This window comes from Mauremys mutica, chromosome 8 (assembly GCF_020497125.1).
Source record: "Mauremys mutica isolate MM-2020 ecotype Southern chromosome 8, ASM2049712v1, whole genome shotgun sequence".
Taxonomy (NCBI): Eukaryota; Metazoa; Chordata; order Testudines; family Geoemydidae; genus Mauremys; species Mauremys mutica.
In genome coordinates this window covers 13,978,604-14,003,974 of record NC_059079.1, presented here as the reverse complement: position 1 = coordinate 14,003,974, position 25,371 = coordinate 13,978,604, and the positions used below count along the sequence as shown (strand labels likewise).

General features: G+C 38.8%; 1 protein-coding gene across 1 annotated transcript in view; it reads left to right on the top strand.

Moving 5' to 3' along the window:
• The window catches only part of DAB1 (DAB adaptor protein 1), a 418,072-nt gene that overhangs the window by 334,310 nt on the left and 58,391 nt on the right, over nucleotides 1–25,371 (top strand). Inside the window, exons 11-13 of the mRNA XM_045028235.1 lie at nucleotides 22,653–22,784; nucleotides 23,406–23,525; nucleotides 24,039–24,077. Coding sequence (XP_044884170.1) covers nucleotides 22,653–22,784; nucleotides 23,406–23,525; nucleotides 24,039–24,077 — 291 coding nt within the window. The remainder of the gene's footprint in view (nucleotides 1–22,652; nucleotides 22,785–23,405; nucleotides 23,526–24,038; nucleotides 24,078–25,371) is intronic.

Below are 25,371 nucleotides of genomic sequence, written 5' to 3'. Positions count from 1 at the left end.
TTTCTAACCCATGCTCAAACCTAGTGCTCCGGCATCCACACTTTAGTGCACAGACTCAATCAAAGTATCCAGATCCCAGAGTCCCTAGCACGCCCCTCCATGGTGCACTGTGGGAAGACTTTATTGCCTGCCCTGCACACGACCAGGAAGCAACTCGCTTTGCAAAAGGCTTGATAGGTTTGCTCTCCATTGACAGTGTGCTTGCAGATCAGTGATCAGAAGAGAATGGGGTAATGCTGACCTGAGCTGCCATTTACAAACAGGGAGAAGGTGGCTTCCATTTTCAGTCGGGGGAATTGCAGATCGTTGGGACAGACAGGACTAAGGAAGTTGTCCTGTGGAATTGTGGGATACTTCTGGCTGGGTCCCAGGGCCCAAGTCAAGTGGGGCTGTGTCTACACTGCAAAGCAATAGGACTCGCACCCTAGGTCCCAGTTTAACTCAAGCTCAGACCCTCCAGCCCTGCAGGGTTAGTACAATTTCAGTGTAAACGCTGGGGGGTTGGGCTTGAGCCTGGGCTGAAGGATGGTCTTCCATTGCAGTGTAGACATACCCTTCAGTGGAACATTAGAATATGCTCCCTTGCGTCTAAAAAAGAGAATCATGCAATAAAATAATTAAATGAATTCACAAATGAAAAATTCAATAACATAATCCTTGTGGGACAGATTCTGTCTGGTCCTTACCCCAGTACTCAGCGGGGGAAGAGTAATCAGGATAGCATCCCCTGCAGGCAGATTGTTCCACCATAATGGTTCCAGCATCTTCATTCTGCACCATAACCTAGGGCTCAATTTTGCACAGACTTTAATGGTAACTAATAAACTACTCCTCTGTTGTGACTGCCTTAAAACTCTCTGAGGGGTGATTTTTAATACTTCCTGTCTTTGCCTCTGTTTTTCTTACAAAATTACCCTTTTCCTTTTCTTTTGTGTTGAACCACCTTCCCATCCTCCTACCCCAGGTTGTTATTTAGACAAAGGAGTGGTTTTCTTATTGTCATTTTTGTTGTTGTTGTTATTTTAAAGCTATTTTGACATTGTCCAATACCAAAAGTGCCTTGATGGTGGGTGAGGCTCCTTAAAAGTGATGTTATTAATGATTATTTTAAAATACTGTAATGTAGCTGCTACTGCATTTCATTTACTTAGAGGTAATCATAGTGCATGGAATGTGCTACTTAGTGCTGAAATATCTCTTCCAATTTCTTTAAACTCTAACACGTCTTATTAAAAAATGCTGCTTATTTTTCAATTAAGCTTTCATCATTAGCTCCAGAGATTGATTTATAGCTATGTTTAGCACTGAATAAAAGATGTAGACCAGATGCTCAGCTGATGTAAATTGGTAGAGCTCCTCTGTTTACATCACAGAGGGATCTGGCCCTCTATTTATATACAACAGTCTATATTGCACCTTGATTTTTATAAAACTACTTGAAAAGTCATTCTCTGTGATCATTTGAGGAACAGTAATCTTTATTTATACAGTTTGTTTTATTTGGCATGTCATGGTTTATCCAGCTGGTTTAACTGGCATGTCCTTGCCTTCTCCTATTTGTATATCACAGCCACCCAAAGAAGGAGTACAATATCCTTTAAAATAATGTAGGACTATGCAGTCAAAATTACTACTGAAGCACAGAACTGTTGTTCAGTCCTACTCTGTAAGTTCTATGGCTGTATGCTATATGTTCAGACATAAGTGTCCACTATACCCCACCCAACCAACACAGGGGATTGAACTAAAGACGTTCAAAACTCTGCCACGGAAGCTAAAGGAAAGTCTCCATTCATTGGCTTTACAAGTAGGGCTTTTATCTTCTTACAAGGATAATCACGAAAAGGCATTTATTGCAAGTGCAAATACATACCTTACATTCCTGCCCCTTTAAAATTCCTCCTGTTCTGCAGGGTGAAATCTCCTGATTCATGAGTTTCTCAAAAACAAGCCCACACATAAAAAAGGACACCCCCTTTTAGCGGGATAGAAGAAATTTTAAAGGGCCAGCACCGTTTGTTCCATGTTTATGGTTGTCTAAACTGTATGATTAACAATCTTACTGTAATAACTTAGTCATGCATCATTAGATGTGCATTACTAAAATGGGATCCATAAACTGAACATCATCTTGTCTCATTGTTTATTCGTATATCAATAATCTTGGTTTATTGCAAGTTATTATCCAAAAATAGTATTTAGTACATAATAAATTAATGCTCTAACCGCACTTTGGAAACCTTTTTCTCCTAGATACATACAGTGAAAGATATTTTTGTCACAGTTCAGGGCAACTACACCTTAGTCCACTAGTGGCCCCCTCTCCATTCTTCCAGCTCTCTAACCTTTTCCTCTCTAGGGCAGAGTCCCATATCTTTCTCCCTTCTCACAGGGAGTTTTCCAGGCTGTACAGTTCTCTGCCTACACTGATTTATTCCAAGCAAGCCAGAGAGCCTAACAGACAGCGTCTGCACTTTGCTTTCTCCTTGGAGGCTATAAACAGCGTAATTGCCCAGAATTATAAATTACCACACAGCTCTTTTTAAGCAAGCACATTTATTTTAAGGTGAAAGCTTTAAAGAGAAAGCATAAACAATAATAGAACCTGCACACATGCTAATAACCTCACCAGGGATCAGACCCTACTCCAGCAAGGGCTCTGGTAGGTGATCAGTCCTTCAGACCCCACACAGGGGTTTTCCTGTGGTTACAAGTTCATAACAGCTTTTGCTCAGATAAGCACAACATGAAAAGGTCAGTCTCTCCGTTATACAGTGTGGGCCTTAGATCTTTAGAATCAGAGAATAGGTAATCAGCAGGCAATGATTCTCTCCTCTGGGTGTAGCTTCAAAAGATTGAGTCCGAAGGTTGCAATTTGCATTCACCTCCTCTCAGGTATTAATGGACTCCAGAGATACTTAAAACTAATTCAGTAAGGATTTTATTGCAGGCTATTGCAAGAAATTGCTCTTTGTCAACAACTTCTATGTTGTTTTTTTTCTTGCATGTGCAGTGTTTTCATAGATATCAATGGAAAATCCTTGCAAATTGGGGTAGAAGTATACTGAGATCAAAATCCACTGTTTGGTTTTCAGGAGAGAATTTTACCCGTAAACTCTCTGAGATCCAGACATGCAAATCACTGCAAATTGCGTAAATAATCTGTGATATATAATTCTGATTCTATCAGCTGCTGTCGTGCAAAAACATTTCTTTATTTGGATTTTGCCATCCTCCGAAAGATGTGATAGGCTAAATATCTATGTCTAATTTATTGTGAGGAATCCCCACAGCGGGGCACAGGTTGACCCAATGTATGAAGGTTTAGCCCATTTCTCCAGTTTTTCTTATTCTGTCATCTAATACATGCATATCAAAGCAAATTCTGAGAGTATTATTTTTTCCATGCACTTGCTGGAATAATTAGCCCTCCTGAGCCTCCTGAAATGTGCATCTCTGAGATCCAGATGCAAAATCTAGCACTTGGGAACAGGCTGTGGATTTGTAACATTTCCTGGAATACTTGGGGACTATAAACTCATGAATGGGTTTCAATGATACATGAATACAATATTTTCATTTCTGTCAGAGTATTTTTCATGTTTTCATCAAGGAAATCTGTCACCATTTTGTTCAGGCTAACTGTCTGAAAGTAACGGCTCTGCATAAACTGTGAATATCTATTCTCACTCCCCCAATTTATTCCTTATCAAAGCTTCTGTCTCCTCTAGGAAAGAGAATCATAAAGGCTTATTATCTCCAGTACCCAACTCTGGCCTCTATTTCTCATATTGAATAGTATCTTCCTACACAAGTTGTCTATTGAAAGGAATCATTCAGTGTAAGCGCAACAGAATCAGGCCTGTCAGTAGTATTTCTATCCTAGAACATTTAGCACAAAATAATTCCATTCATTTTTTTGTGCTGGCCACACCACAGAGTATAAAGTGTAATATACTGATAAATAAAAGTGAATAATTATTCCTACTGTCTTCTAACCTTTGGCTACATCTTAATACATATGCCTGTCAATCTGGGGACACTCTAACCTGGTTTACCTTTGACTTGTCAGTTCTGCTTAGGTTATATTCTAATCCCGATATGGCCAATTCTAATGTTCTGTCCATCTGTAGAGGTTTTTATACTGTGCCCATCACCATGGCATCTGAGCTCTGTTGGCCACAGGTTGCCCATCTTATACAAACTCTTCAAAGTTTATGTGCTGTGCCTGCTGCAAAACATTATACGGTACAATCTGAGATACATTTGACGACCCCGATATTTACTTGGCTTTGCATGTAGATTTGAATGATGGCATAATTATGCTGGTAAACTGCCAAAGGATAGCTGAAAGTGGCTGAAACAAAATTCTAGCTAGGTGAAAGTTCTTGTTCTTGGCACAAGACATCTCTTCTCTAATGTTCCCCGGGTGCCTCTTACCTTTCCTGGAAATCTGGTGGTTCTAGCATCTTTGGCCAGAAATGTACATATCATTATGGAACTTCATTTATCCTTTGAGATTTACATACCAGAGATGGTGATGTCTGTCTGTCAGCTGAAGGAGAGCTAAATGGAATAAATGAGTTTTTCATGTAGTTCTGAAAGTGGCAATGTCTGTGTTCATTCTTACAGCCTGTGAGAGTGAGCTCTGGCACTGGTAATGGGTCTGTCTCCCACACATATGAGCGTTCCCCTACTAGTTGTGAGTTTCATTGTTCCTTTCTTTCTACCTCTTGATAAAATAGTTAGGCACAAACATTTCCAGGTTATAAATGAACTAAATGTATTTAATTGGTATGTGTAGAATAGGTGCCTTAAACTTTGCATTTACTGTCATATGGTATTTACAGTATTTGACGTACCCCCGGTACTTAAAATAGAAAACAATAACTCATTTAGCAAATAGTATTTAAACTTTTTTTTATTGGTCAATGGCAAGATTTTAAGGAAACCCTCTGTACTAGTTATATCCGTATTGGCCATTGTAACTCATTTGAGGTTAGCCTTTTAAAATCTAGACTGTGCATTAAAGAGTTTAGATGATCTAAGGTACTTGAGAAGGGCTTATGATAGGCACAAAGCCAGAGTGATGTGTTTCACCAGTTCTCGGTGCTACATATGGATTTCATAATTAGAATGTAGGTTTGGTTTTCAACTGCGCCAATGCTTGTGGACATATTCTTATCTGGACTTTTGGGTTGGCCCTTTCTGTAATGAATGTAGAATATTACTGCTGCAGCTTTACCTGCAATTTCTGTAATCTATGATGCTTAATTTTTTCTTAAAATCCATTGTTTATTTTATGAAGAAAGTATTTTTCTCAAGAGTTTCCATATGTTTTCAATGGGCTTATTTGCCAGTTACCTTTAAGGGTGGGATTTCCAGAAATGCCTCTAAGGCAGTTAAACATGCGGCTCCCAGTGGATTTCAATGGAGTGTTGATTTCTAGACCCCTTTGAGAATTCCAGACCAAATTGCTTATGATTAATCCTCCTTGCCTTACTAATGTGAACAGTCCCATTGATTTCATGGATTCAGTGAGACCGTATGGCTTCCATGAGACATCAATGACACCTAACTTTTGTGATTCAAGTATCACACTGCACCTTCTACATTTACTCTTTAATTAATAACTGTGGTAATAATAAAATAAGGTGTCATAACAGTGGTTATTCCAATTCCCTCTAATTCCTCAATAGACTTGTATCCAGTAAATTCCAGCTATAAATTTAGTACAGCTGATTTTCTAAATACATCAGTGTCATAAGAAAATAGATGAGTAGCTAATAAAGTGGCTCACAGTTATCCATTCAAATGTTGTTAGGCCAGAGCATTTAAAGAGTAATTGCTAAAACAAGGTAAGTCAGTTAGTATGTGTAGGAACTACCTTATACAGTCTCTCACAGGACTAATTGACATGGGGATAAAACACTGATATCTCAGTTTTGATATTTTATAAATACTGTAAACTTTTTTTTTTAATTGTCAAGTTGTAAGATCTTAATCCTGCAATGAGCTCCATTCAAGCAGACCTGTATGGCATGTATACTGCATGTATTGCTAAAAGAAATGTGGTGTTTTAACAGTGTGCTAAAGATAGTGTCATTGAAGCCTAGAAGATTAAAAACACTGAGTGTAAAAGGGAACATGTTTGCTCTTCATAAATATATTTGAATTGAATTTCAGACACTTTGTTTGCTTTGCTAGAGGCATTGCAAAACATAAGGTACAACTTCACAGCATGTATTAACCCAGTACTCCTGCAACACTTCCACAGTTCCCACATCGGACTGGGTCTAGATCTTTCTCCCATTGATGTCAATGGCAAAACTCTCGTTAGCTTCAGTAGATTCAGAATTGAGCTTGGGAAGTTGAGAAGTGTGTGTGTGTGTGTGTGTGTGTGTGTGCGCGCGCGCAACCCACTGGTTAGCATGTGTCATATGCCCCCCTCGGTGCCCAGTCCAGGGAGGATGTGAGTACAGCCAGTCAAAAAAAAATGTAGACAGAGCAGTTTTCCATTAAATGATGCCGTTTTTTCAAAATCTAAACATTTCTCAGGGACGTGTCTTTTTCAACAAAATTTTTCATTGAAGAAAAGGACTAAATGAATAGTTACAATATTATTAAAATGTTTCTTTTTGATTAATTTCATTTTGACTTGTTTACTACAGTATTAAATTTAATAGTATATTCTATTTCATTGATATTTAATGTTGTAAAACATTTTTTAAAATGAATCACAACTAAATGAAATTTATCAATAGTTCTGAAGAAGAAATTTTCAGATTTTTTTGTTTTGTAGGAAATTTCAAAATTTCAGGTTTTTATGCAGACGTGGATTTCTTTTTTAATGCCAGAATTTCCTGTGGAAAGGAAATTCTGGTTCTGTACAGCTCCAGCTGCAGAGATGGGCTATAGCAGCTTGCTCTTTTAACTCGGGCGGTCTCTGGTTCAATCCTTGGTCTACCAGCAAAGATGGTGTCCATCACATGGACTTTGATTAATGCAGTACAGTACGAAAAGTTTCCGGGGTTGTGGATCTTAGCTTTAGAGAACAAAAGAAAGAGGTGACAGAAGCAATTTGCAGAGATAGACAATAAGGAACAGAAAAGCAACTGCAAAGAGGAGGAGGGAGAGAGGGAAAGGAACAGTCAAAATGGAGTCCTTTGAAGAATGAGCAAAGAGGAAAAAACGCGGAGACTAAGGAAGTCATCAGCTCACCCTTCATCTTTTTTCCCTTGAGAGACTCTAAAGGTCTCCAGAAACCTCTGTATTTTGAGGTGTGGAGTTTTGGAATTGTATCTTGGGTCTAAGGGGATTCTCATTTTTTCCCCGTTTCTCTGTGGAAGCACAGCACTAGTTCTTAGATACAAGGCCAAAAGGTTGGAATGAGGAAGATGCCTTGTTAGGACTGGGAATTACTTGTATTTTCATGGTTGTCAAAGTAAAAAAATTACTGATGGGTATCTTGGTGTAAGTACAGAGCAAGTGTATTTGAAACAAATATATTTCTTCTATAAAACAGAAATATTGTAGTATAGGATCTAATATAAAATATCCTTAGGAAGCAATTTTTTCTGCAGGGGAAGTGTTAGAAGTTAAAAGTAATAGGATGAAGGGATAATATGGGACATTTTTAACTGGCTTAACTTTGGTGTCTCAGTGCTGACAGCCAGATCCTCATTTGGCATGAATTGGCGCGGCTCCATTGAACTCCACAGGGCTGTGGCAGTTTACACCAGGTAAGGATCTGGTCCCAAGTGAAACATATGAGATAGAATCCTGCTGCTCTCACTCATGAAAGCTGTCTCATTGGCTACTAGGATTTGGCTTTGTTCTCCCCACCATGGTTCCCCCAAATTCACGGTCTATGTGTAATGCATAGAACCAGCATAATAAAAATACTGTGCCAACACTATAGCAGTGTTCAGACATTGATATCTAGCACCTTTTCAACAAAAAATTGGTACAAATTTATTAGTGCACCACTGATTACCTGATTTATACTAGCTTTCCTCAGAATCTAAAGCACCCAAACTACACAGCTGTCTTTTCCCCTGACTCGAGCCAATAACCTTCTTCAAACAAGGTTATTGTTTTACACCCAATAAAAAAGTTGGCATGCCAGTTTCCAGAAGAGAGAGAATTGTAATGGATGAATTCCAAAGCACTCAGAAAAGGATTTAGTTGCACAAGTGCTGACATGCTAATACAGCAGGCCATTTGAGAACCTCTGAAACTTTCCCCCAGAACAGTGGGAAAAATTCTGCAAGCGTCATAACAAAAAGCTGTGTCCCTCTTTGAAATCCTCAGTCGCTTCTTCTTCTAGAAGTGTGTGAAGCACTGCTCCCCAGGTGTGCCAATGATTTTCCTTTCTATTCAGTGCATTTTATTTGGTAGGTTGCTCTGCAATTTTCTGTTTGCTCAGGTGATAGAAATACGAACAGCAGCACTTCTGACTTCTTGCATTAACTTGTAGGCTTTCGAACCTCTCCTGTTGCTAGTGTCAAATGCAGGGGAGAGAGATTACCTCAGACGTTAGTGTAATGGATTGGGAAGAATACAAGAAGGTATATTTTTAAAGTTACCTGAAGTCTGATTGATGATAGGTCTGGCTTCCAAATGGCAGCAAAGTCCATGGCTGAAGTTCTGCCTTCAGGCACGCGTCTGAAATTCCCAGGGAAGTCAGTTTGAGCTGTGTGGAATCTGATGGCAGAATCTGGCCCAGTGATTGTAGTGTATATCTTTCAGAGGTGGATAAATTCAGTTTATTATTATATTGAATCAATTTCCCTGTGGAAAATGGGGAGAAAGGACAGCTGCTGGTGTTAAAGGTCAGTATTTGTCTACAGCTGTCAGACTGCTGGCATACATTTTTTTCTACTCCTACTTAGAATAAGAATCAACTGTCTCAGATGCCAATAAATATATCAATGCTAAATACGTATGTAACTGTCAATAAATGTTAACTTTTTAATGGTGACCACTGCAGTATGAACCTTTCCATCTAACTCATCCATAATGCCCTCATCAGTGTTTAATGGCTACATCCTTCACCTTTACTTATGCTGACCAGTACCTGGTGCTATTTTCAGAGTAAGGTGCTAATTAACACTGTCTAAGCAGGAGTGATGTTTAGTAAACACGAGGTCCCTTTATTTCTTTGTCCTAATTAGTGCCTACCACCCTTCACTACTATGCATCATCCTTCTCTCACTGAAGTCATCGTCAGCATTCCCATTGATTTTTATGAGAGCAGCGTAAAAAGAGATGAGTCTGAACTAAAATTTAATTTCTGCATACCTCTCAGTTTTCGGGAAAGGGGTTTTGGCATTTTGCAAATGGTTCCTGGCCCCAAATCAGAACATCTCTGAACTTTGGAGAGTTCAGAACATGGCTCCAGATCCAGATTTTATTTGAGAAAGTCTCTAGGCCTAACAGCTTTATGATGTATGTGATTAGCCAAAATCTTTGCATTCGGTCCTGTGATTGATGCCGTAGGATACTGAAAGCACCTTGAAGTACATAGCATGTGTGAGGCCTGTTATTGAACTGTGCTGAGACTGAATTAATTAGGTGGTTTAGTTTTGACTAAGAGGAGAAACCATATGCTGTGCATACAAGTTATAAAATGGAAGGGGGAGTAAAGTGACAGGTATTGAGAAATAAAAGCAAGCGTTGCTGCATCAAAGCCATAAAAGGCTCTGTTGCTTGCATTTAAGTAAGAGGTGAGGGCAGCACACTGTGACAGACATTCTGAAAGGCAGACCTTGTGTGACACCCATTGATTATAAAACAGAAAAACTAGAGAATGGGGGTGGGGGGTGAAGCAACACAGAAGATCCATGTCTTGTTTTGGCCAAGTCTGCGTACAGACTGTTTAATTCGAGTTTGGCTTTTGAGATGTAAATTAGAGGCTGAAGAGTGGAAGTGAGCATCAAACCTGATTTAAATGAGAAGGGGGAAAAACAACTTTGGCCTTTAAATGTGTGAGTGGAAGCCTCAGATCTCTGTCTTGTGAATAGTGGTGTGGCAGAACTTTTAAAATTGGCTGTATTGGTTTAATTGAAATATAGATTTGTAATAACAAAGTGACAAGCAACTGCTGAGTGAGACTACCAAAATTCCCTCTTCTGGATAAGGCAGAAGAAAACTCTGAAAAAAGGGGCATTTGAAAGCTGTTTGTTGTTTTTCAGAGTTTCTTTGCGGTTTCCCTTTAAAAGTGTATTTTATTTTTTAGCTTTAAGGCTCAACTAAAACACAGGCAAAAACACACACAGGTTTTGCCCCAGATGTACTACGCACCAGTTAAGGTATTTGTTGTGGAAACAATACAAAGTGTAACAGTGATAAATTTCAGGGTACGGATGGGATTATCTGAGGTAATTTGATATTTACAATCATAAATCACAGGGATTTAGCCTGTTTTCTAGTCGATGGACTGACTATAAAGTGACATGATGAATTTGCAGGTATGTATTATTAACAAAGTGTCAGCACTCATTGTTCTGTGTATTCTGAAAGCCGCAGGTTCCTATGCCGAACGTATTGTATGCAAACTACTCCTTTTAGAGTTAATGCTCATGTAAAGTCTATCACTAACACTTAGGCATGCTGAACCCATTGATTGATTAATATTCAGTATGTCCTAAGGCAACGGGACTGTTGTATTGTCCTTTGGGTGTAGATTACCAGTTGTGGAATTATCTAGGATCCTGCAAGAGATTGTTTCTTATCTTTGTCAAGGACCATGCCATAGGCTTACAGACAATTCCTTTATTTGGAACAATATATTGTGCCGCATAGAGCTCTACTGAGTACCAGAAGAATGTCTTTGGGTAGTATAGTTCTGCATCAGTGAAGTCATGGTATAATAATCCATGAGCAAGTACATCCATACCATGTTTGGCAGTGAACCATGTATGGATAGCATGGAAAAAAGAGCTCCCAACTTTCTGCTATTAAGCCAAAGGGAAATCTCACTTAGCTGTTAGTAGCAGATGTGCTTGTTCTGTGTCCTTTTGAGGCCTGACGCTAGAAGGCTAAACCATTGGAGATCAATGAGTAGTTGAATATCTTTCACATTCCATATTATCAAGAACAGTACACTGCTCCCAAGGAGTAATTCATGATGCTCTGGTCTCTTCAGAAATACGTTTTGTTTTGTTTTTTCTTTGTAATGAATAATGTCGCTTTCCACATTTGGGAAGAGTAAAACTAGTTTTCTTCTGAATCTCCCCACCTTTAAGACTTCACCATAATGGATTCAGAACATAAGATAGTAGTTTGTACACAGAGAAGTGAGGTTTTTAAGAGTAAATAGTGCCTTTCTGGCCTCCCCCCACTCATGTATAAGCCTCACCCACACACACTTTTTTTCAAAGTCAAATTGAACCAGTACAAACCCATGGCCTACAAATATGGCAGCTACATCTTTTCCCTTTCATTTGTTTTGCTTTTCTGCAGACTCATGCAGATTACTTTCCAACATATGGACTTGGATCTTATGGTTAAAGAGGGTTACTGCTTGCTGACCTCCCAGTGCACCCTGAGTTTTAACACAGTCGATACAAGTGGTTTTTTATGTTCTTTATAAGCTCTGAGGGTTAAAGTTTGTTTGCCAGATCAACAGAGTCTGAGACTTCCTTTCAGTGACGTGCTTTTCAAATAACAAGCTCCAGGAGGCATTGTGTATCATGTATTAAATCTATAGGCATTTAAAAAAAACCTCCTAAGTGTTGTATGAAGAAACTCATTGTCATTTGTGTAAATGAAATACCATTTAATGAGACGAAGAATGTTTTTTGTTGTTTCTGTTCTAAAGGTAAAAAAAGACTTCCTAAGAGTAATAGCTTCTTGAAAAGCACTCACAGTCCAGGATGATAAACCTAGTCTAAATATCCAGATATGTTGATACCGTAATGAACCTGCTGGCTTATTACTGGGTACCATGATATCCCCTGCAAATTCAACATCCAGTCAGTAGAAGGCTCCATAATCCCTAGAGTACATCAAAGGAAAATATAACCTGAGATCAGAGGGACCAAGCTCAGAGGTTCTTTCACAGGAGGTAGAGAGTCAGGGCTGGCATATTCGTGGCTATGCTGGTCCAATGATCAGTGTACATGATAGGAGGAGAGAGTGCAGCAGTCATGGGCGGTGGCAGCCCTGGGCATGATTTTCCTCAGGTCCGCAGACCTCAACAGCCTTTCATAGGGGTGAGGATTTGCCCCTTATTCCCCCTCCCCCCAAACCAATAAAAAACTTTCTTACAAGTGAACATTGTGTTTCATATTATCCAGTGCATAGACAAGGCAATATAAGATGTCAGTATAATATTTAATAATATCTAATATCTTGAACAAGAACCCCAGAATTGAACAGCCCTAAACTTTAGAAGTGCTCAAAATGCAGATCCATATTTCAGAAATGGGCCTTATTTTTATAAAGGGATGAACTGTCTACCTTCAAACTTTGGGGTGTATCAAAATCAGGATGAATTTTCCAGGCAGATAGAGGTGGGGGCTTCTTGGCAGTAGCCAGGAGGTCCATGAAGAAGTAACATGCAGGGTTGTAGTAGAGTAGGAGTGTTTCTTGCGGTGTTTACTCAGGTTAGCCGCGTGCCAAAGGTTGCCGACCCCTGCTTTATGTTCTGGAGACAAAAGCATTAGTATTTTTTATTATTCTGGACTTTCTAAAAGTCTTCTTGCCTATGGAAGGCCTTGTGCAAAGCCAGGATCCACAGTTTTCCAGGGCCCATATATAATTTTTAATTATTCTGTGCCATGTAACCCTTTACTCATCATTCATCATCTCTTTCATAATGTAGCCCTTCTCTTATAACCAGCCTGATGTAAACAACTGATTGAAACTGGGGCAGAAATGACAGAAAAATAATACAATCGATCACAGGAGATCCAGCAATATAACTTCTGTGTAGTATATTTGGTTTTCCAAAGCACTACAAAAAGACACTTTGCTTTCTGTGCTTTAGGATTTCTTTTTGTCCCTGAACAATATTTGCAAGTACATATTTTAAATGTAACTTGGAATTAATAGTAATTGGCTAAAACGTTTACATTTAGCCACCTAGTTCCTACCCCCAATACACTCAACAACTTTAAAACTTTTGCAAAGATGTTATGAAATTGGCCATGTATGCATTCCAGTTTTGTTTTGTTCTTTTCGTAAGTTCGTATATCTAATAAATGGATCTTCTGTAAGAGCAATTTAGCATTTGCTTTCCATGGCAAGATACAATAACTAAATGTGTATCTGGTCTTTGTCAGACATTATTACAAATTATGAGAGCAAGACAGAAATATATTATCATAGGAGTGTTCTTTTTTCTCAGATTAGGTTCCTGGAATTTCCAGCTACATCAGCTAGACCTATTCTCACAATTAGGCTGTGTGCTTGCAAAGTAAGGCCTCGCTGACTTCATTGACTAACTATGGGTACGTCTACACAGCAAAGAAAAACCTGTGGCTGGCCTGGGCCAGCTGACTCAGGCTTGTGGGGCTTGGGCTGCTGTAGGACCCTGCAGAGTGGGAAGATCCCAGAGCTCAGGCTCCAGCCTGAGCCCCGAAGTCTACTCAGCAATGAAACAGCCCCGCAGCCCGAGTCGGCTGGCATGGACCCACTGCGGGTTTTTCTTTGCTGGGTAGATAGATCCAAATTACCTTTGTTTCATACCATAACACAGTAGCACCCAGAGGCCCTAATCAGATTCACAGCCCCAATGCACTTAGCACTATACAAACACAAATAAAGAACTTCTCAGTTTTCCACCTATAAAATTGGAGTAATACGATACTTCCCTTCCTAACAGAGGGAGGGGGTTTTGAGGATTAATTCAACACATTAAGCCACAGTGAATGTACATATTGGGTTCAATCCAGCAAAGCGTGAAGGACATGCTTTAAACAGGTGATTAGGTCCACTGACTTTTGATTCTCTTCTTGGTTCTACCACAGACGTCCTGTGTTAGCTTAGACAAGTGATGTAGCATTTTTATGCTTCAGTCTTGTCATCTGGAAAAAGAGACTGACTTTCATGAGGCTACTCACATGCTTAAAGTTAAGCAGGTGCTGAAGTGCTTTGCTGGGTCAGAGTTATGGTGCTCAGCAGCTTGCAGGATTGATGCCAAATACTTTTAAATGCTCACTTATGGTACAGATACAATTCTTTAATGTATGTGTAATTTGAAAGTGTGCAACATCGGGTATGATTTTTGTGTTTATGAAGAATATCCACTGAAATTCCTTTTAGAAGGATTTACAAAAGCCTTTCCTCAAGTTATTGTGGGTAAAATCTGTCCTTACTAAAGAGGCTCGGGGATTAGACAGGTTTATTTTCCTTTCATTGTGACACCATGTTTTAAAGGCCAGCCATCTGAAGAGAACTCCATTCATGCTTGGAGAACATTCCAAAGGTTACAACTTCCTTTTTTTCCTCCTATGCTTGTTTTCCACAAGGGAGATATTCTGTTACCTATTGTCCGCTAAGACTGAATGAATGGCTTAGGGTCAAACAGCTTCAATGGCGGACTATTCATTTTCAGCCACATAGAGCTTTGCAAATGTTCGGCAGAACAGACAGTCTCTTTCAGTAAGAGGGTTCAATCATATTCATGCTCAAAACTCCTGCTTCCAAGCCCATTCTGCGGTACATGCTGCAATCAAACTGCAAATTGTCATGTTGCTCTTTGTTCACTTTTCTTGCTCTGTGCTACCAGGTTCAATTTGTACTCTTTTATTTGTTTTTGAGCTGTGTAATCCCTGGTGTCTCAGCCAGGATGTGAAACATACCATATTATATCAGGACCACAAGAGAGGCGCCAATTTGGTTTGCTTATTTGACTGTTAAAATATGAGATGCTTCTTTCAGAAGGTTGAATTGAAAAGATACCTTGTCCAAAAAATTTTCAATAGAACTTTAATATGTTGATCATTTGCTAACCGTGAATTATATTCCACCTCATTCACAATCAAGCTAGGTTCCACACACACAGTTATTTGTATTAACCTATTGATTTTTAATGTTACCACATCAAAGGGCTAGATAATCATATCTAATGAAATGTGCTTTTTATTTTATTTAGTACTGTGTATTTGTGTGTTATGGGATTCATTACAGGTATCCATGGCATTGTCCAGCATTACAGTATATAAATGGCAAAATACACATACCTGAACAGTTGGGATGTGATCTTATATAGGAAGGATGGCATGGAATTATGGTTAAGGCAGAGGGCTGGGTGACAGGAGGACTGGGTTCTAATTCTGGCTGTGCCCCAGATTTCTTGTGTGGCCTTAGACAAAGCATGTAATCTTTTTATGCCTTTGTTTCCCCACCTACTGAGAGCATCAAATAGAAGATATACTCTAAGTGCAGAGTATGGAAACAAAGAGACCACAAGTACCTGGTGCTACATTATTAATCACAAATATATGCACAGTTATACAGTGCACCATTGTTACATATATATATTTTGTATTCACAACATATAGCAGAATTGGGTATTTCGGCAGAATTATTATACTTGCATAGGTATTCAGGAGTTTTTTATTGAGTTTATAAATAAGAGACTGACATTTTCCTAGATATACCTCTACCTCAATATAACTCTGTCCTCGGGAGCCAAAAAATCTTACCACGTTATAGGTGAAACCGTGTTATATCGAACTTGCTTTGATCTGCCGGAGTGCGCAGCCCCCATCTGCCCCCCGGAGCACTGCTTTACTGCGTTATATCCGAATTCGTCTTATATTGGGTCGCGTTATATCGCGGTAGAGGTGTATACGATAATTTGTCCTTATTGTTTGCTTCTCAGGTGTTACAATTATGCTCCTCATGGTGAGATTAAAGCAGTTTAACCTAAACTCTGATCTGCCCCACATCTCATATTTTGTTTAGCCACAACATTTCCCTAGGCCTTCCCTCTTGTGAGTTGTCATGCGTTGCTGGTAATATTCCAAATACAAAACTCCCCTTGTTACTTTGAAGATTTGGGGGAACACCTCCCAGATCATAAAAGTTGGAGATTTGATAAAGTTTCTTTGTTCAGGTCTGCCGAAAGCTTAAGTGTGACTGACCAAATTTTTTGGATCTGGAAAAAATGTGTTTTGAGTGTTCTGTTTCCTTACACCCTTTCCTACTTAGGCTTCAAACACAATCCAGGAAACTATTGTGTAACTGTTAGAAAAATTAGCAGAAATTATAAGAGAGATTCAATCGAAAGAAACAATGAGCGAAAAACTGTGCTTAGCCCTGGGAGAAGGAGAAGAGCAATTTACCACCAATTCAAAATCAACAGCAAAGACCAATTCACATAGGGAATAATATTCCAAACACACTGTGACACCTTCCTTGTTTAGACTGTAACTACCTCTGTTAAAGACCAGATGATTCTATCTCTGCTTTTATACTTTTGTTGACATAACAAATGTTGCCAGAGTGATCCTGAATTGAACTGAGTGCTCCAATAAACTATCGGAAAGAGATGGAGAGAGAAATGCCAAGGATGAATCCAGTGCAGGAGGCACGAAACAGTTGGCACTCCCAGTGAAGGAACTCTGGCACTACCTCTGCTCGTGTTTGCTTTGTGCTGTAGTCAATGATTTTTAAACTGTTTAACTACAGCTCTGAAATGCACCAAGCTGAATCCTCTTTACTACTTCATATTAAATTGAGAATTTCTGCAGCCGGTGCTCAGTGCACTTCCCCCATCTGCTTGCTCACCACATAGCTCCATAGGCAAATTCTTTGCCACTCCATCTGCCACCCCAAATGCTAACTTCCAGAAAATCAACACTGAAAAGTTCAAGTTGCAAACTGATTTGCAGATTTCTTTTCCATTTCACCAACATTTGAGTTCTGATATAGAAGCTGTTATATTTTTTTCCCGAAACTGTATACATGTAGTATCACTGAAATGCAGGCACCCTTAGGGTGGAAGGTAAGCAAAAGGTGGACATCATCTTCACAGCCCTCTCGTCCACCCTAATGGAGGTCACCAGAGAAAATCCCTACCAATGGGATCTGAAATGTCCATAGAGAACCTACAGGAAGTACCTACATACAATAAACTGCATGAAATCCAGTCTCTCCATCACTGAATGGTGTAAAGCTAGACTCACCTGGCTAATAATTGAACCTGCAATTCTAAAGAATCTAGGTATTTCAAATCTGCTGTTTAAGGCACTAGCCCATCCTACACGAAAAATTGATGTTTTGAACTACTGCTCCATTTAAATCCAAACGGTGTCTCGTTAGGCTGACTGCTAGAAAGACAGAAGTGAAAAGTGTTTAGGGAAAATGATTTGAGTGTGTGTGTGTGTGTGTGTGTGCGCGCGCCAAAGCAGCATGAATATTTGTAACAAAGTCTGACATCTAGAAGAGAAACTAGCCAAACCTCCCTTGTCTTCACAGCAGCAGTGGAGACAAGGCCTAATCTCAGAATCACTACAGTGCCACATTGTGTTAATTTAACATGTTGCTGTAAATTGTGATAAAACACACTATTACATTTCCAGCTCACCAAGCCTGTTACTAAGGTGATGCAATATTTTTACTCCATGAGTTCAAATTCTGGGATTCTTATTTAGTAAAAGCTCTAGACATTTATAGCCAGATTTTCTGAAGTGCTAAGCACTTATAACTTGAGTCAAAATGTATGGCAGCTGCAGGTTCTGAGCATTTCTGAAACTGTGGCCCTTAAAGTAATTTTTAATATTGTATATATGTTGTAATTAGAATTTCTAGATAGATAGATAGATAACTATAAACAGAAAACTATAATAAAGCCTAAGTGGTGCAGAGGACCTTATTATATATGTCTTCCCTGCACAAGTGAATTTCACCCAGCATGCAGAAGTAGTTCTTGCAAAGCCTTAAAAGATTGTTGGCTCAAATGGAGTAGGAAATGCTCTTGACAGATATCAAATAGGAATAGAAATATAGAGAATGGGTGGACAAGGCCTGTCACTCCTCTCACAAAGCTAATAGTGGCAGTAGTGGCACATAAATTTGAGTCAGTTGATACCACTGATCTGAAAGCAGGCTCATGGGGTAAATTAATTAATATGAAAGGTTCTTTATATGAAATCCCTGTGGAGCTTGTCGATATAAATATAACATTGTTTTATTTGTGATTTCTGCTATTGACTGGGCACCATTTACAAGATGCTTTGCTGCTTTCCCTGCAGGATAATTCTCACTGGGGGTCTTACTACTGTGCCCCAGGCCTCAGTAAATAGGCTGCCTCATTAAAAAGGGACTAGTGATAGTATGGCCATGACTTTTGTAACACCACCTAACTCTCATATTTGACATGATTGCTGGCCTCTCTAAGTGCTTAATTGATTCAGGAGAACTGGAGGCCAGAGCATGGAAATCCAAGGGGCAAGACAAAGATCAAGAGTGAACAAATTTATGACAGGATCTAAGCAGCCTGAGGGAAATTAGAAATGCTACCGATCTCTGAGGTAGCTCAATCAATTCAATATGGTGTACGGGGGGGGCAACACGGGAGAGGGGCAGAAGCAGAGGACAGACTGTGGAAAAAGGAGAGAAAATAATGACTAGGTAGGTACAGAGGCCAAAAGTGCCTATGGAAGGGGAGCACAGGGTCAGTGGACGTTACCACGACCCTTAAATTGCAGTAGCAATGACAAAACAGGCCCATTGCTACACCATAGTTTGTGAGGATTCCGCCCACCACTCCACCTGCCAAACCTTTTCAGAGACCCCCTATGCAAAGCCTGTTTACTTGATCTTTGGGCATAGGTCAGGGTTAGGCCTGCTTTGTGTGGTGGCAGTGACTGAGCTTCCTTGCTTGTTAAAGTGCCATTTGCCACTTTATCTCCTAAATTTCAAATTCAGAAAATCCATCCAAAAATGTAAGTAGAACAAAAAGGCTCTATGAATGAGGTCCCATTCCCCTTAGCCCCTTAGTACTGTGAACAGCTATAGTACTGCGCAGTCATATATACTACTCTTTGTTATCCTGTGTGTGACTGCTTATCCATGCTTTTAGCATATTTTTGAATCCTGTATATTTTGTACTGCGGATAGTGTTGCATACAGACTCTAACAAGAATATGGACGGTATGTATAATGGATTTTTTTTAAACAACTAAAGCTTAAATGGTAACGCAAATTACTTTCTAATCTATGCAGTATTTAATTGACTGTATTGAACCATAATACAAATTAAGCCGTCGCTGTAATTTGTTCTGTCATACTGCAGCCCTCCAAACAATTTGATACTTCATTTATAAATTGGTAAATGGCTCATAGAGGCACTCAAAGATATTGTAAAATTGTCAAATAACAGCTCTAGGAATGTATCAGGGAGGATAACAAAAGGGGTCTCATGAACACCCCTTGAGTGAGTTATGAAATACTTATTTCATATGCCCATCATCCTCTAGAGGCAAGATTATGTCATAATAAAAGTCCTGAGCATGAAAGAGAAGGAGAGAGAGAAAATTTAAATGTGAACATGGGTACTTGAGTGTGGAACAACAGTTCCAACTAAGCTATGGGCGATTGGCTTTGTTTCATTTCCATTTGGTGCTATGGAACAGTGTTTAAGAGTAGTAACTGAATGCAAGCAATGTTATAAAACTGATTGGATAAAGAAGGTATTTGCATTGATTAGTCATATTTTAAAGGCCAGATTAAATTAGCATCTGATGGATTCTCATAAATTAATCACAATCTATAAAGATCATGTATTTGTAGACTGGCTGTTCTTTTGTTTAGCTGGCCATTTCCAATTTCTGCTTGAGAAGGGAGAGACATCTGGCCATATTCTCCATCACTTTACACCTTTACACCAGTGCAAAGTGGGGGTTAAATGCTCCCATATCTGATTAGCTACAGGACATGATTCTGATCTCCAGTTTTACACAGATTTTACTCCATTGACTGCAATGGGGTTACTTCCAATTTACTACAGCAGTGTAAGTGTATGATAGAGAAGAATCAGGCACATTAAGTCAAAACTTTAGATTAAGTTAGTTGAAAATTAAAAAAATGAATAAATCGAGCAACACCTAGACTCACGTAGGTCTGCAAAAGAATAATTTCAAATGATTATGTGCATCTGCATTTCAGTACAACTGTATGCACAGTATTTCATTTTATGTATATGTGCCAAGGCTGGACAAAATTATGACGCTTGTGCTCAGAATCTCTCTCTGATTAATGGAAACTTCCTGAGAGCAATCTTTCTAAACACTCCATAAAATAAAATATGCAAAAGGATAATGCTGCAGACACCTTTACTTATTTTGATACCATTTGCAAGGCAATATTGAGCATCATCAGCAATTACAAATGTAATGATTTTAGAGCATCAGTGAGGGTTCCCAAATAAATTAAAATGTCTCCATCTGTTGTCTTGCATTGTAGATGATATTTTTCCACCTCAGAGTAATCTTCAAATCTAATTCTACCAGGAAGGAGTTTAATTTCAGTGCAAAATGCTGCCTGGCAATCAATAAAAAACTTTTATTTAACAGGAGCCTGAGATAACATTCTCTATACTATACAGCATTTAGAGAAAGAGGGACATTTAATTTCACTATTACAGAGAGCATGCAACTTGAGCTGAGAATAAACAAATAAATCAATGTCCCTATATTATATAAATGCGATCCCATCGTAAATTTTACATCATTAACACATTGGGAAAGCGGCATCTCTCATGAACAATAGCCATCTAAAACCCAGCCTTGTTCAAATTGCAGTCAGTGACAGTACACCCATGAGCCTGAACATGAGCCATCTTGAACCCCAAAAGTTATGTGACATTTACTAACAAAATGAAAAAATATCCAGTCTTTTGTCTTATAAGCAGTCATCTCTCTTTTATGTGTTACATTTCCATTTTCATTTCATCCCCCATTTCTACAGCAATCTCATCAGAGGCACCCCCCCCCACACACACACACTCGCTCTGTTTTCACACATTTAAAACAATGTAAAAATAATCGATTGTTTAGAGCTCAGAGTACCATGCTGGTTGTCCATATGTGTTTTTTCTCAAAAAGTGCAGGAATCTGATCCTCCAGTAGTGCCCTTTCTGAGGTTCTGTCTGCACGTGAGAATGGTATTCCTTTTAGACTGTGACGAGCAGGAGACGTGTAGGAAGTAAGGAATTCAGACGAGTAGATCATTGTAGGTAAATAGTTCGAGGACAGACCTATAAAGGTGTTGTCTGCACTCAGGGTAGCCTGGACTCAATAATTGGTGTAGACAGGGATGTAGTAGAGGGGTTGATTCAGTTGATGCAAACCTTGGCTTGCCCTTGGTTATGCTTACAGGGTCATCACTTGTGCTACTCTTCTGTACTTTTAGCTCCTCCATGGCATCTCTTTCTATGTGGTTCAAAGAGGTGGGCTTGGCGCTTGCGTGGACAAAGGGACTGCTGCTTATATATTTGCCTCTGCAGCTCCTATATTGTCTCTTGACCTGAGGTAGACTATGGGGTCTCAGCCCCTTTTATAGAAGGCTTTAAAGCCTTTTTATTTCAGAAGGACTTTTGAAAGAGGATGCTAGTTTTATTTACTGCATTAAATACAGCTGTATGGAAATGTTCACAATTAAAATGAAAAGCCATGCGTTTGGGTGCTTTCACATTTTCTTGTGACATCAAAAACAGGTGTTTCACACACAGTTTTGCAACAAAATTTGCAAATTTTTCAGACAAAAATGGGCCATTGTCAGCTAAAAGCCAATCCCTTTTCAAACCAAGAAGGGGGGAAATTTTACGAGTTTTCTAGAAAAGTGAAAATTTGCAGCTCTGATGTTGCTCTAAATGCAATTCTAAAAATACAATTTGTAGTCTGATCCTTATCCCATTGTGGTCAATGGGAATTTTGCCATTGAGTCCATAGAGAGTAAGGGCTTGTCTACACTGGGGGGGGGAGATCGATCTAAGATATGCAACTTCAGCTACGCTATTCGTATAGTTGAAGTCGACGTACCTGGCCGTCCTCATGGTGGCGAGTCGACTGCCGCGGTTCCCCCGTCGATGCTGCTTACTCCTCCTACCGAGGTGGAGTAGGGGTGTTGATTCACGGATTGATTTATCGCGTCTAGACGAGACATGATAAATCGATCCCCGATAGATCAATTACTACCCACCAATCCGGCGGGTAGTATAGACGTACCCTGAGATCAAGCCTTAGGTCCCAGTCCTACAGTCAGTGGGGCTCTGTGCTGCCATAGAAGTCCTTCCACATGGATCCAGTAAGAGGCTTGGAGCCAGAATCCTGATAATCCTGATACTACTTGTTATTTTATAAATTTTAGTCATAAAATTAATTGCTAAGGTACCTAGAATACTTTGATAGGTAGTAATTAGGTAATAATACCATACTTTTATTGAATTATCTCTCACCATAAGGTATTGGAAGAAACGTTTATGCAAAACATGAATACAGTGCTTAAATTGGTTAAAACACTTGTTTAGAGATGGCCTGATTGCACTGTCCAAACATTGCTATTCATTTTGATCCAATGGCTTTTTAAAATTTGGTAGACATATGAAGACCCAGGTAAAATGTGTGTCTTGAGAATGAAGTTATAGCTGAAATGGAATGTTTTTATAGATGTGTTTTGGTATGCTTTTTTAATAGCTACTACAGCACCATCATGCAGTTCATGAAATTTCGTACATTGCAAAGGATATCACAGACCACCGAGCCTTTGGATATGTATGTGGAAAGGAAGGAAATCATAGATTTGTGGCAATAAAAACAGCCCAGGCAGTAAGTATCAAATCTTTGTCATTTTCTATAGTTTAACTCAATTTGAAAGTTATGTCTATAATGTTGCTGTTCAAAAGGGCATGCTAACTTGCTTGTTCAGTATACGTGCTGTCAGATGTGGCTGCATAGAAGTTCTTAGATGGTGAATTAGCAATACCAGTCTGAGAAAAAGGGACTGTATTTCACCCTTCTTAATTTTTCTTGATGTGTTCCTTCTAATTAGTAATTATTTTCCTTTCTTATTAATCTAGATATGTCAATAGAATACAAATATGTTTACATATGTTCATTGACGCATTTAAACAGAAAATGATAGAAAACAAATAGCTACTTTGCCTAAAATCTGCCCTAATTTCATTGTATTAGAAACCACTAATAAATATAAGCAATGCTTTCAATACTCATAAGTATAATTATCATTAATCTGAAAATATAATTAGTTTTATAAAAATGAACCTTAACCTAGATGCAATTGTCTAAACTAATATAAACAAGATAGAAATTAATTCAGTATTAAGTTCCTTCTCTTGAAAGGTAGATATCACTGTTCTACCAACAGGACCGGGGGGGAAAAGTCGTCTTTCCTTTATTAAAACCTACTTACTGTTTTTGCTTCAATAGGCTGAGCCTGTAATTCTGGACTTGCGAGACCTGTTTCAACTCATTTATGAATTGAAACAAAGGGAAGAAATGGAAAAAAAGGCACAAAAGGACAAGCAGTGTGAACAAGCAGTATACCAGGTATCTGTGTGTGCTTAGCTTGTTGCCAGTCAGAGGATAGGGGTAGGGGTTTCAGGATCATGCTCCACATGGACAAATAGAAAGGTAACAGCTCTCACTATGTCAAAGTAGGGTTAAACAGTGTTGGAAATTGTAACACTGTGTAAGATGAAAATCTTAGAAACATGAAATGATCTACTCATTTCGTATAGAGAGTGTTCCTTTGAATTAGAGAGACAACTTTTAGTTGAAGCCAGCATGTTGGGTAGATCTGTTTCAAGAGTGACTGGTAATTGTAGCACAGTTCGAATTTTGCTTCAGAATGTGTCGTCTTAAATAAAATCAGACAAGGTGCAGCTTTGATTAAAATTTACCTTGTGCAATAACACAACAGTTATCTGTAAACTCAAAAAGAAATACCTATTTTTAATGTACAATGAGCTCATTTCTTTGCTGTCCTTTAATTTCCAAATACAGTCTTGTTTCTCTGCTGTTTATGTTCTTTGCTTTTACCGCCTGTCCTCTTTGCTGTAGACAATTTTGGAAGAAGATGTAGAAGATCCTGTGTACCAGGTAATTTCTGAAGCTGTACAGATTAGGTTTCAGAAATAGTTAGATATACATTATCCTATTTTCAGACACAGGCTAGTCTTGTAACAAAGTACTGTAAAAGTTTACTGAGATACATTTTAAGTAGAGGGAGAAAAAATCTCAACATAAAGCAGGATAAGTTCTAGATAATAATACTAATATGTAATATCACAATATAGGATGGAAACCTTAAATATTTGTTTAGAATGCCATTTAGAAACTGAAGTGAAAGTTTTCTCTCCAGAAATAATGGACACATCTTTGTGGGGAAATGTAACAAAAACATAAACTATTTTGAAAACAACAATGAGGGTGAAATACTGGCCCCATGGAAGTCAATGGGAGTTTTGCCATTGACTTCCCTGGAGCCAGAATTTCTCCCAGAGCATCAATACTTGTACCGGGGGAAAAAATGGAATTGACTACTGTAACCAGCTGATTTGGTATATTGGCAGTTTGGGTCTTATTAAATAATAGAACCTAACTTTAAAGCCCTAAGTTATTCGGGCTATGATTTCTTCCACCTTAATGGAAAAGGTGATGAATTTAGAAATACACCAGTATATTTACATCCAGCAAGTTAGTCAGATTTTTTAAAAGATGTCAGCTGTTGTGCATACTCACTCTAACATTTTGCTGAAAACGTAGGATTCTAATAATGTGAAGTGCTACTTCATTTGAGGCTAAGATTTTCAAAAGAATTAGAGACGTCAGGTGCCTCTATTTTTGCATGCCAGCTTAATACACCTGAAAGGAGCCTGGTTTCTGGAGGGTGAGCATTCAGTGAAAATCAGGCCCCTTTGAGATGGCCCATAGGAGGCATCCAAAATGGAGACACCCTTAATCATTATTCACTTTTGAAAAAACTTGGCTAAAAGTTTTATTTTGAAAACCCTAAACAGTAAGGACTGTAAAGCTGTTACCTAAAAAAGTAAAGCAAAATAGCAAACTATTACTATGAAACTTGTTACATAAGCACCAAACTGTTCTCTGAGTTTTGGTTTAGCTTTCTTATTCACTACTAATAAATGTGTGTGGGGGGGTGGGGGGATGATGATTATGCATGCAGCCCAGAGGCCTGTTCCTGCTTCCATTGAAGTCCATGTCAAAATTCCCATTGACTTCAATGGGAGCAGAAATGGGCTTCAGAATGTATCCCTAGTGAGAAAGCAGCAGGAAGTTGATCTAACAATCATTAAAGAAGAGCCAGGTCTGTTTTATTGCTCTTTCATTAAAAATAAAACAATATAACTCTGTGCTTTCCAGCAAACTGATT